Raw genomic sequence first — 12,670 nt, forward strand, 5'->3', positions numbered from 1 at the left:
GAATAATTATTGGCTTTCAAATCTGATTTTTATTTATTTTTCCCCCTTTTTTTCTTAATATTTATAATAAAGCGTATAAATAAACAGTGATAATTGAATCAACAAGCTGATGTTTAAATTTTAATATTAATAATAACATTGATATGATTGTGAGGGTTAAAAAATCCTTGTGGTTTATATTGATATGGTTAAAAAATCTCTGAAAATATTAGAAAATGATATAAGGCACATGGCTTTTTTAAGCCTCTGTATTTTTTTCCCAGATTTTCAGCAAAATATTCAGTCACATGATTTGATCATCATGAATTGTGAATTGAAATAGTGTTTGATGAAATTTTTGGGGTGGGCAAATATTTTTATATGGCCTCAACATTATGACATATTTTTGTACATTGTAGAAATGCTAGCCCAGGTTGGACTCCTCCGTTGCAGGCAACGCGACGGAGTTCAGGGTATAAAGTAGGCTGTTTCAGTCAAATTTAATGCAGGTGATTTTTTCTCTGACAAGATGTGGTCTGTTAAGGTGTATTCTTAGAAGTAAAAATCAATTTAAAATTTTGAAATCGGATGTTTGGTTGCAGAGATATACCGTTTTTAATGAGCGTGGATCGTGAAAAAAACGTACCCGTGTTCAAGTTCAATTCTTATGTTTTTCTTCATATCGGCCACGGCCAAGTTTAATGCACAGCCTATGGCAATAGAGGGCGCACACTAGGCGAGCGCCCTCTATCAATGGGGAGGTTTACAAACTGTGCTTTGAGGCGCTAGTATGATTTTTTATGAACGGCAAAAAGTGATATTTTGTGAATCAAACTGAGGAGCGGCATCGTGGGGGAAATTGTTAACTATAAAAATTAAATATGTGTCAAGTTTTGCAGGTGTTTGTGTGAATATTCTTTATTAATTATGTCAACAAATAGCATTATTAAATTAACCAGAATGGAATAAAATTAAAGAGTTTATGACTGGTGTTTCCTTTAATTTAAGATCAGTTGATCCTTTGATTTAAAATTGTAGCATTAACACAGTAAACATTTAGAACAATCTTTAAAAAACTTGAGGATGAAGGCATTGGTATACATCGATTATTTTTGTTATATTTACAAAGACAATTTCTAAAAACCAATGGCTATATACAATCAATTTTTTTGTTCAACTTTCGTTTCAATTAGTATAGGCCTTTAAAAGTATAACAATACTAGTTTCTTTTGACTCAAGATGAGCAGTCTGTTATTATCAATTCAGAACGTAGAAATTATCAAAGAAACAAGATCGGGCAGCTTTCCAGCTTTCTATTATTAGAGCCCCGGCCTATCAAACTTATTGTAACACACGCCCTCTTGTGGTGGCACATCACGGAAACACGAAGATGTACGAGTACGACGTACATGTACAATCGTGCGTATTTAGGACAACTTTGCAAGAAATGGTCTAACAAAACCTTTCTGCGGGAGAAGAAAACATAATCAAATTACACCAAATTTTCACAAGTTAAACTTAAAAGTCGCATTCAATTTTGATGATTGTCTCTGGAAGAAATCTTGATTCAAAAAATGAAAAACGCCGACAAAAATAGGTTTTTATGGTAAAAGCTATGCGACTAGCTGTACGATGTGCGGAATTTTATCGGCTACAGGATGATGTAATCGTTATCTCATTTTGTGTAAACATGTGCTCCCGCATCGCAAAAAACCGTCTTCGGGCTTCTTCGGCCCTTTCCGAAGATTTCCGTTGTCCACGGGGTTCAAAGTTGACGTCATGCACAAACGAATGGGCGCTGCACGCCAGGCCAAGCTTCTGTTTTTTGTCGTTGCTCTCTTTTTTTTTACAATATCTCCGAAACTATTCATCCGATTTCGAATATTTTTGAAATGTTAAGCATGGAAAGAGAATGCTCCTGCGTGCTGTCAAGTGAGTTGTACAAAATGTGAGTTATGATTTAATATATTTCGTTCTTTTTTTTCGGGGCTGTGTGTGTGTGTGTTTTGGTACACGTAAAATCAACTTGATGAAACTGCCTATATAAAGGTTCCGTACCATTGCGAAAAAAATTGTAAATTTTTAAAAAAATATATCTACTTAACTCAGGAAGCTGAACTTTTACTCACATGTTCCTTGTAGTTGGAACTCCAAGATCGTTTTATTTAAAATTGTTGATTTTTCTCCTTTGGTGTTCATATTTTGTGAAAAGAAAATTGAAATTGACATTTCCCACTCGCACGTCGAGAACAGACTTGCTTGTAAACACTTTCTTGCATTGATCACTATCGCCCTCTCGTGGCGGGTGGGGATGTGACAGTCTTTCTTAATTTGCGCATGCTGCATTTTTGTTACGGCGCAAACTTCATTTTCCTCTGCTTTTTTTGAACGCACGACTGGCTTGCACAAATTCAAAAAGGGTCATATTCATTGAATGCACCCGCCGTATGGCCAATAACGGCGCTATACTCAAAGCCATGCGCACTTTAGCTCACACTATAAACAGGTACATGATGATCATGTTGGGCGCGATCGGTCAATCTGCGCGATCAACCGATCGCGCTGCGCGATCGACCGATCGCGCTGCGCTATTGAAATATCTATTGGTCGCGCAGCAATCGGTCGATCGCGCAGCAATCGGTCGATCGCGCAACAATCGGTCGATCGCGCAACAATCGGTCGATCGCGCAACAATCGGTCGATCGCGCAACATTCGGAAACGAACATGCGCGATCAACCGATCATGCGGGAATGATTATGAGTGATCGGCCGATTGTGCAGGAATGGTTTTGCGCGATCGGCCGATTGTGCAGGAATGATTTTGCGCGATCGGCCGATTGTGCAGGAATGGTTATGAGTGATCGGCCGATTGTGCAGGAATGGTTTGGCGCGATCGGCTGATGTTCAGGGGCCGAATTCACAAAGATGTAACATTGATTGTAACTGCAAATCAATCGTAGTGTGACGTCACTATATAAATCACTATGGTGATACTGAAAATTTGTCCTGCTATGAATTTTTTTGCTTTGAGAAATCGCCCCAAGGAATAGTTTACCTGCACGATCGGTCGAACGCGCGAAACCATTCCTGCACGATCGGTCGATCGCGCAAACCCATTCCTGCACGATCGGTAGATCGCGCAAAACTTTTCCTGCACGATCGGTTGATCGCGCAAAACTTTTCCTGCACTATCGGTCGATCGCGCAAACCCATTCCTGCACGATCGGTAGATCGCGCAAAGCCTTTCCTGCGCGATCCGCTGATAACGGGAAAAAAATACTCGTAGCACAATCGGTCAATCGCGCAAAGATGTCATTGCACGATCGACCGATTGTTGCGCGATCGACCGATTGTTGCGCGATCGACCGATTGCTGCGCGACCAATTGATCTTAATTTGATCGTTCAATAGCGCAGCGCGATAGGTTGATCGCGCAGATTGACCATCGCCAGTGCAGAACTTCTGCTTATTTTCGGCAATAATTTCTTCCATGGATATAATTGTGAGGTGGGCACTAATTGAAAATGTACTAAGGGACACTAAGAATATATGAACGGAATTTCAACTTCTCAAATCAGGTAAAAAATAATGAAAAGTGTAGTCGAATTTGTGTTCGCATTGTAAAGAACCTTTATACCCAGGACGTCAGTCACAGTGCAGTGGCACTGACTGACGTCCTACCAGGGCTATAGAAAGGAAAAGTTCCCGTATGGCGCCACCACTTTTTCATTCGAATTAAAATAATATAGTATCTAATTTACCTGATTGATATATCCCTTTTTGTAAAAATGAGTGAAAAAGTGGTGGCGCCATACGGAAAGTTATCCGAGACTCTGCCTGTGCTTGGCAAATAAAACCACACAATTTTTATCTAGCATGTCTAGGGACTGCTTACATCACCCACGTACAGAGAGGTAAAAGATTTGCCACGATTTTAGGGACACCTCGAAAACAGGACCTGCTACGATATAAGTTGTGGTACACGAAGTGTGGGCCTAGGACAATACTGTTAACCGAAAGTGTCCAATGGCTTTAATAATTTCGAATCAAATCACTGACGTACCTGTACAAATCAAATCCCGCTGCAAACTCGCTACCCTTTGTGGGCGCCTTGGCTTCGCTGGAGATTTTCTTAAACCGGAGTCGGAGAGTCGGCTTCTTGACCGGCATTGGTTCCTCATTCATCAGGACTGTGGTAGACATTTCGGTGTCTATTTTAGCACGTTTTGTAACGGGAGGAACTGCAACTGTTTCTTCGTCGACAGTCATTGGTTCGAGTGTGGCTGTACTTGATGTTACGTCTGAAGAATTAGTGCAAAAAAAATTATGGCGGTATTCCGTTTGATTTTGGCGCGAACTTTTTTCCAGCATGCCTCTACTACGCATGCCTCTCCGCATGGCAATCATTTTGCAGTTGTGGGCGGAGCTATATCTCGACTGATGATCATAGAGAGGTGGTTTAATCAGGTGCTCGTTGGCTGGTGGAAAACATCGAAATAGTGGCGTTATTTGTTTTGATGTAAGCCTATAAAATAATCTGTATTTGCGTAGTGAAATGGTAATCATTTTGATCAGTACTGTTTGAACTGCTATGTACATATGGCTAGGGAATAAATGACAAAAAGCTAACTGCTGGTTGCTCAGTGATGACAGCCCAACTCCTCTGTGCGTTTTGTTTACGTCCGTGCGTGTGTAGGCTGATGTGCACGTCACATGCACACGTCACCTCGCAAAATAATGTTTACTTTCATAGCGCCCTCAATTGTCAAATATTCATACACATACTGATTGTGTACAAAAAGCAGTTAGTACAGTATTTGCACGTGGGTTATAATATATATTGTAACCTCCCAGTAAAATGTTTATCGATGGTGTTTTGATCATGTGCATGCTGTGATTAACTTTTTATTTTTAACCACTAGTTCTTGAATCTCCATAGACCATAGACTAGAGGTAAGCAGATTTTCCCCACTCCACGGAACTAACTTGTGGGGGGGGGGGGGGGGAATCAAGTTGTAACCATCCGCCTGGTGCAATGTAATAATTAATATACTATAATAGCACCCAAAATAAACCATGATTGTTATATTTGTTTTATTTTTACAATACTATTTCTATACTTCATACATATTCAGTTTGCGGAACAAGAGTTTTGACTTAGAGCAAGAGAAAGTGATGACTGTGAAAGTTTAAGTCATTTGTTTCACTGAAACAAAATGCACATGATAAGTTTGTTCATAGATTATAAGGACCTCTATGGCTTGTTCATGTGCTGGATGTCGCTTATAGCATAGAGTAAGGACAGAGAATAGAGAGCGCTGTTCGTGTGTCGTGTGTACAAAATAGTACCACGATATGATCAATAGCGCCCGGAGATGACGTCGCGCAATGGTAGTGCGTATCACAAATAGATTAGCTCCCGGGGGAACTATCATGTCATGACCATTTACCACTTGCGTTAATACTCACGTGCGCACTTGGTAACTAGCAAAATTAACACCTGGCACGTGGTGATGAATGTATGGACCAATGAGAACTCGACTCTCAGTCATGAATATTTATGAAGTATAGTAATAATATAATACTGCACGAAAAAAAAAGGACAAAATTTATATAGTTAATGGCCTGACGTTTCAAACCTAGCAGAGTCTTTCTACTAGAAGGCTAAATGACAACACAACAAACATGAACAGGTAACTAAGTGAAACATAAACAGTGAAGTGGAAATACATGAATGGGGTTAGAAAGCATATACATAAAAAAGCAGGGGGTAAACAATGAATAGGGGGACACAAAGGGTGGTGAAGGGAAGGGACTGGTGTGATCACAAGCAAGAAGGTGGAAACACAAAGGACAACATCAAGGGTGGGGAGGTGGGGTATAAAAGTAATTAATTAGTGAATGAGGCTCGGGCTATGGGGAAAAAGGAGACGGCAAAATAATAATAATAACTTTCGATTTATATAGCGCCTAATAACTAACACTTAATTCTCTAAGCGCTTTACATTAGTGCCCTGGTCATAGGGCCAATAACATCCCTTTTTTTAATGTTTCTCAGCTCCCTTGGGAGTATACAACCTGGGCAACAGTTTATATCGCTCCAAAGGCTTTTTCACTCACAATATCAACCTCTACCCTCGCAGGTACCCATTTATTCCCCTGGGTGAAAACAAAAGGTTTATTAGTCGTTTCCTTCTTGGATGTTCAGACCATGGGGTTAAATGGTCTGGAGGCATCTAATCCAGAGTTTCTCCCTACTCAAGTGTGGTTGCCTAGTGCCTCTAGTCTATGCCCTATAAAATCATATCAGAAATGGAGTGATTTGGAAGATTGAAGTGATGACCTACAGGTGTATCTATCTTAAATGACTACATTACATTACATTTACAATGCAAATCTTTGGTGAACATGGTGAACGAGTGGTATGGCTGCCTAATTTTCCTGCTAACCTGTGAAATTTGCTTGCACCCCTCGACAAATTGTTCTGCTACAGTAAGCACGAAATTTGCTTACCGCGCGCTAAGCAGAGTCTATAGACATGGGCCCTGGTCCAAATAATTGAGTTTGACCATGGAGGTAGAAATAGAAGGAGTTTTCTAAATACTTTTTCTATTTCTACCTCCATGGTTTGACTGGCCGGATGCTAAAATCACTGGCCTCATGCCTATGGTCATGTTTAAAATTTTATCCCAGCTTGAAACACAAACTGCGCCTTGAACACCCAGCATGATGGATATGTGTGCATTATAAGTCTTTATTATTATTACTCTTTTTATTAAACTGCCACCAGCCATTCATTCATTTTTTCAATAAATTATTGAATTACTCTTTCTAGAAGTAATGTAAAGTTCTACAGAAACAGCTAGCTGGAACATCAAAGAGCCATGCCCTTTGTTATGATGTGTGGAACACCATGTAGCGGGAAGACCAGCCGCGTTAAAGAGTTACAGGACTACCTGAAGTCACACTTCAGTGAGCGGGAAGTAGTCGTGACGGGCGACTGGGAGTGCGAGCTTGGTTCAGAGAAAAACGTGGTGTACGCAGGTACGATGATCCTTTTTAAAACAATCGGGGAAAAAGGGGCAAAATGCTGAACTATACTTTATAGCGGGCTCAAAATTGGACTGAAGGCCCAAGGCCAGTTTTAGCATCAGGCAAGTCAACTTTAGTTGAGACAAGTCCAGCACTCTTGTGTTTTTCAATATGAATAAAAAATACCTCGCAGTGCAAAATTATTAATGTAATAATAAAAATGCTGTCCAAATATTGACTTTGAGTCTGTTTTAAATGACACCAGACATATTTGATTGGCTTATTGTCAAAGACCAGTCTTCTTACTTGGTGTATCTCAACATGCGCACAAAATAACAAACTTGTGAAAATTTGAACTCAATTGGTCGTCAAAGTTGCGAGATATAAATAGAAAAAAAACAACACGAAATTGGTCTTGAATTCAAATTCAAATATTTTAGTGGAAAATTACTTCTTTTTCAAAAACTACTTACTTCAGAGGTAGCTGTTTCTCACAATGTTTTATACTATCAACAGCTCTTCATTGCTTGTTACCAAGTAAGATTTTATTATGCTTACAATTATTTTCAGTAATTACCAATAGTGTCCACTGCCTTTATTTGTTTGAACAGAAGACAAATGAGATAAATCTTCTGTCATAGCTTGTTGGAAAAAACCCCAAATTTGTTCCCCTCAATTCTGGTCAACTGAAAAGTTTGAGGTACACCCTGTGGTCTTGTGGACTTTTCCTCCTAAATTTGAGTTTATGAACCCATTTAATACTGCCCCTTCAAAGTCCTGTTGGACTGAGGACTGCACTAGTGAAGTGATCATGCTTTACATTGGCTCAGACATATCACCAGAATCAATACTTTGGGTGGTGAGTAACTGAATGGTGTTGGACTGAGGACTGCACTCGTAAACCGATTAATACTTCACATGGGCTCAGACATATTACCAGAATCAGAGTCCAACAGTTTGTGTATTGAGACTCGAGATACTTGCGTTTCATCAAGACAAGTTTGTTAGTTTGAGGAAGCATCATGGATTTTAATTTTACAGACAGGGAAGATAACACTGTCTATCCTAATTAAAAGTATTCCTGACATTAGACTAATTAAAACACATGATGAATTTAATGGAAAATTGTTTTTGTTCAAGCAGTTTGTTGTTTTTTCCCTAGCAGTTCCTCCATGTGTTCCTGACATTAGACTAATTAAAACACATACAATGAATTTAATGGAAAATTGTTTTTGTTCAAGCAGTTTGTTGTTTTTTCTCTAGCAGTTCCTCCATGTATTCCTGACATTAGACTAATTAAAACACATACGATGAACTTAATGGAAAATGTTTTTGTTCAAACAGTTTGTTGTTTTTTCCCTAGCAGTTCCTCCATGTATTCCTGACATTCTAAAAAAAAAGCGATTACAATTCGAAAATGATCTCCAAAGATTGAAAGTGTGCTGTCGTTCGACAAGGGTTTCATATGTTTTCTTGTTCACTGTTCCAAAGCGTTCTCTGACATAAAGTAACAAGTGCTATAGTGTGTAGTACAGTCCAACTCTTTAGGATGAATTCTCTCGTCTTGATTTGTGGTGTGATTCTAATAAGTTGTTCAGCCTCTGGTTTGACATCTGCCTTAAATCACTTTAGTCTGGATCCAGTAAACCAGAAAAAAACTGAAGGACAGATGGCAACTTTTACGTGCAAGACATCAAAGCGTGTAGACTGCAATAATCAACGCAATTTCACCATTTTCTGGATGTTCAAACTTTTGGATGAGACGCCGGAGTACATGACTAGTTTAAACTATGTGTACCACAAGCATAAAATCATGTACAATGCCAGTTGGGCATGTCCTTTGTACAAACTAGATATCCCACACGTTGCACAATCAGATGCTGGTACATACTATTGCCGTTGTTCTTTATTTGGGAATCGGCACTATGACTCTGACAAGGCATGGTTAAAAGTCAAGAAAGCCGCATCATCAAAGTCCACCACGCCTCTCATTCGTCAAACTCCATATCCCACATCCAACTGCTCACTGGAAGTAGACACAACCCATGGCAAGTTTCCTTGGGGGCATATCATCGGAGCTGCAGGCGGTAGTTTTGTAGCTGGATGTGGTCTCTGTGTGTTTATCAACCGCGTCTGGGTCATCTGGAAGAGGGGCACTACCCAGACCATTGGAGCTCCTGGAGCCAGTCTGACGGAAGCTAGAAGTGCTCCCACCGTGAGCAGTGACAAGTCTCTGGATGGTTACACCGGCCTTAACTTTGAAATGAAAAATGTACATGTTTATGATGATGTGCCAGTCTCGTCCAAATGATCGTCCCGGGAAATTTTATCATTCATAATTTTCATTCATTTTATTCGCCGGCAAACATTTAAACAAGACATTTGCACAATCAATGGATCTACCAGAACAAACAATAACTTTAAGAAGAAGATCAACTATTTTTATAAGAATAAAAACAATATTAAAATTAGCAAAGTACTGTATGAGCAACCCTGATGGGTGGGCAAGTTAATATTTAGGCTAATTGTAAAGAAATTTTCTCATAGGATGTCACTAAAAAAAATGGAATTCTTACAAGTGTTAATGTTTTCTTTACTCTCAAAATGCAAAAACTTTGTGTCTGTGTCAAGATTTTAAAGCACATTTGTAATGTATGCAGGCCTGGAATTTCATCTTTGAGAGGGCAAGGTCATTTACATTTTGAAAAGGGCACTTCCATTGGAAAATCTAAAAGTCTATGGGAATTTTTGAAAGGGCACCAAGGCCAAGATCAGGGCCGCGCCGTGGCCTCCATGAAATTCCAGGCTTGTGTATGGTGTTTTCATGATTTTAAAATAATCCTTTTTTTATCCCATCGTTTTCAAACAGATAGAGTTTCTAGGAAAGTGGAATAAATGAGTTAACAATGTAACCTTGGAGCCTCTATCATCTTTTTATAGGCAGAAATATTACTCTTTTTGCTTTTCATGCACATCCACAGCCGATTTAACAAAACTATAGCAAAAGTTGCATTTTATATGGCTACTTTAACTTGGCAAGAATTCTTGTGGGATTGGTGTATGTCATTGTCATGTTTCACTAGTATTGTGGACTAGTACGTGTCAGACGGGCGCTTCAGGTCGCGCCTAACCAAATTCTGAATTAAGTACATACAGTGTATACATAAAAAGTTCAACATCTGAAACAGTTTGGAGCGACTGAACGCGCTAGAAGTCGCTGTTACAGTCATTCAGAATACCTCTGGAGCGCCTTGGTTTCAGACGTCCAACTTGTCATGAGCCGAGCCAATGTAAATGTTATGTTAAGTTCGTCTGTATGAAACAAAAAGTTATTTGGGTCGACCTAGAGTCGCTCCAAATCTATTTGGTTCAAAGCGACTCTGGCTAGCCTGTCTGGAACCTGTTAATTAGTTGCATTAAAGTTGTGTAAAATCGGCGGCTGGCTTATAAGGGGCTAAATTATAAGCAACACGTAACAACAGTGCATTCGACTTCAGATTTTCAATTGTATGAGTCTAGCTAAAGACTGTACATTGTACATATTTTCTTTTCAAGGTTGTCGTCATGTTCAGCTCATAATGAGGAAGTAAAAATCTTATGTTTTGTTATGGTGGGATCAAGTGGTTTCGGTATAAATGTTGAAACTCATCACTTAGTCTTTATGCATGAATGTAAACGCACCAAAACTGTTTTATGAAACTGAGCAATTTTTTGAAAATCATTGATGAAGTTGAGTACCCACCCTTGCAGGATGGATGCCTTTACGTGTATTATTATGACTGTTGGTGTGTTGCTGCTGAGGTGTTCAACTCTTGGTCTGGCATCTGACTCTAACAAGGAGTATTTCAGTGTGCATCCAGTGAGTCAAAATGTAACAGAGGGAAGTAATGTCACTTTCATGTGTGAGACAACTGTTGAAATAAAGTGCGAACTAGACTCTTATATTCATTGGACATATGCAACTTTTGATAACCTAGACATTCATGCTGGCCTGAGTATTTGTGATCATTCTTACAAACCCATTGGGTATAATCATTCGTACACAGTCAACTGGACAAGTCCAAGATATTTTTTACACCTTCTGAATGTAACATTTGACAGTAATGGAGTTTACTTTTGTCAGCTAAATGCAACTCTACATTCTGCCTACGCACACCTACATGTCACCGAACCGTTTGTGTCATCGCCTACAGCTAGCAGTACAATCACCACACCCAAATGTCGTCCACAGCAAGATGACTATCTGCAATGTAACTTCTCACCGAGCGACCCCAGAGAGGGTGAGCAGGTTTCTTTAAGATGCAGACAACCAATGGGAGGTCAGAACACACTCACATGGTCCTCTGAGAACCTGACACTAGCCTTCCTTGACGGTGAGACTTTGTCTCGGGAGAAATTTCACAACGTCACACACGTTCTTGGAAAGGATGATAACTGTGCACGATTCACCTGCCTGGCCCAGTCAAACTATTGTGGTGTTTCGCAGTGTGAGTTAATTCCACTTAAGTCACCAGTTTCTCTTGTGCCAGCCATTTTGACCGTGGTTGAAAACAGTATGGCGACTTTTCACTGCAACACAGAATCTCTGACAATTGCAGACTACAAGTGGTTCATACGCACAAACTCGAGCGATAAACCATTGCAAGCTGTTGATGAAGATACTGATCAGTTTGAATTGCTTGAAACTGGGAAGTCTCTAAGAGTGAATGCTCTGTCTGTAGCCGACAACGGAACTGAAGTGAAATGTGAGGTGGAGTACCAACCCAACTGCAGTCAGAGCAGCCCTTGGTCAGTGCTGCTGATTTCAGCCTCCCGCATGACTATTCCACCATCTGATTCAGCATACACTCATCGTTCATCTGATCAGACGCCATCCAATGAGCTAAGTAACTACGTAAGCCTCCTGGTTGGAGGAGGAGTTGCTTTTCTTTTCCTTCTAGCCATCATTGGAGGTGTTGCTTCCTATCTGCTTTGTCGTCACAAACAATCCCATGAGCTACAAACTTGTAGCCAAAGCAGTAGCGATGTGGATGATGTTGAAATGGTTGAGCTGGCAGAAAGAAAACCACAGGAGCTTGCTGCCAGTGTAACTCGGATCGAAGCAGAGGAGCCAAACTACGCAGTTTCCAGCGAGCATAAGTCGTCTGCGAGACCCACGACAAGCCACAAGCAAGACATAGGGGGATTCCAGGATGATTCAGAGTCCAGACAACCTGCAGGTGCATGTAGCACAGTGCTAGAGCGTATTAGAGTAGGGGAGGATCTCTACACTGTAGTCAATAAGCAGACTAGACAGACCACCCTGAATCAAGTATCTGAAAGTTCTGCATCATCACCATGTCTGCCAGATGGAGACCATCACTCAAGCCAGGAGCAAGACATAGGGGGCTTCCAGGATGATTCAGAGTCCAGACAACCTGCAGGTGCATGTAGCACAGTGCTAGAGCGTATTAGAGTAGGGGAGGATCTCTACACTATAGTCAATAAGCAGACTAGACAGACCACCACAAATCAAGTATCTGAAAGCACTGCTTCTTCATCATGTCCACCAGATGAACAGACCCTCCCATCATCATCCATTCAGCATTGTTGCATGGATGACTCAAATGCCTCATCAGCCATCGCATATGCTGAGTTGGAACTTGGAGGGTGTAAGAATT

At 40.3% G+C, this 12,670-nt stretch overlaps 2 protein-coding genes across 3 annotated transcripts in view; one reads left to right on the plus strand and one right to left on the minus strand.

Annotated features, from left to right (window-relative positions):
• The window catches only part of LOC139936922 (uncharacterized), a 30,441-nt gene extending 25,785 nt beyond the window's left edge, over positions 1 to 4,656 (minus strand). The window contains exon 1 of the mRNA XM_071931747.1: positions 4,042 to 4,656. Within this exon, the coding sequence (XP_071787848.1) occupies positions 4,042 to 4,577 (536 nt within the window). The 5' untranslated portion in view covers positions 4,578 to 4,656. The remainder of the gene's footprint in view (positions 1 to 4,041) is intronic.
• The window catches only part of LOC139936923 (protein KTI12 homolog), a 32,688-nt gene continuing 24,428 nt past the window's right edge, over positions 4,411 to 12,670 (plus strand). The window contains exons 1-2 of one of the 2 annotated variants that reach the window (XM_071931749.1): positions 4,411 to 4,497; positions 6,814 to 7,022. In XM_071931749.1, coding sequence (XP_071787850.1) covers positions 6,863 to 7,022 — 160 coding nt within the window. In that variant the 5' untranslated portion in view covers positions 4,411 to 4,497; positions 6,814 to 6,862. Of the gene's footprint in view, positions 4,498 to 4,758; positions 4,932 to 6,813; positions 7,023 to 12,670 lie in introns of those variants that run through there. The other variant, XM_071931748.1, reaches the window with a different exon arrangement.

This window comes from Asterias amurensis, chromosome 5 (assembly GCF_032118995.1).
Source record: "Asterias amurensis chromosome 5, ASM3211899v1".
NCBI lineage: Eukaryota > Metazoa > Echinodermata > Asteroidea > Forcipulatida > Asteriidae > Asterias > Asterias amurensis.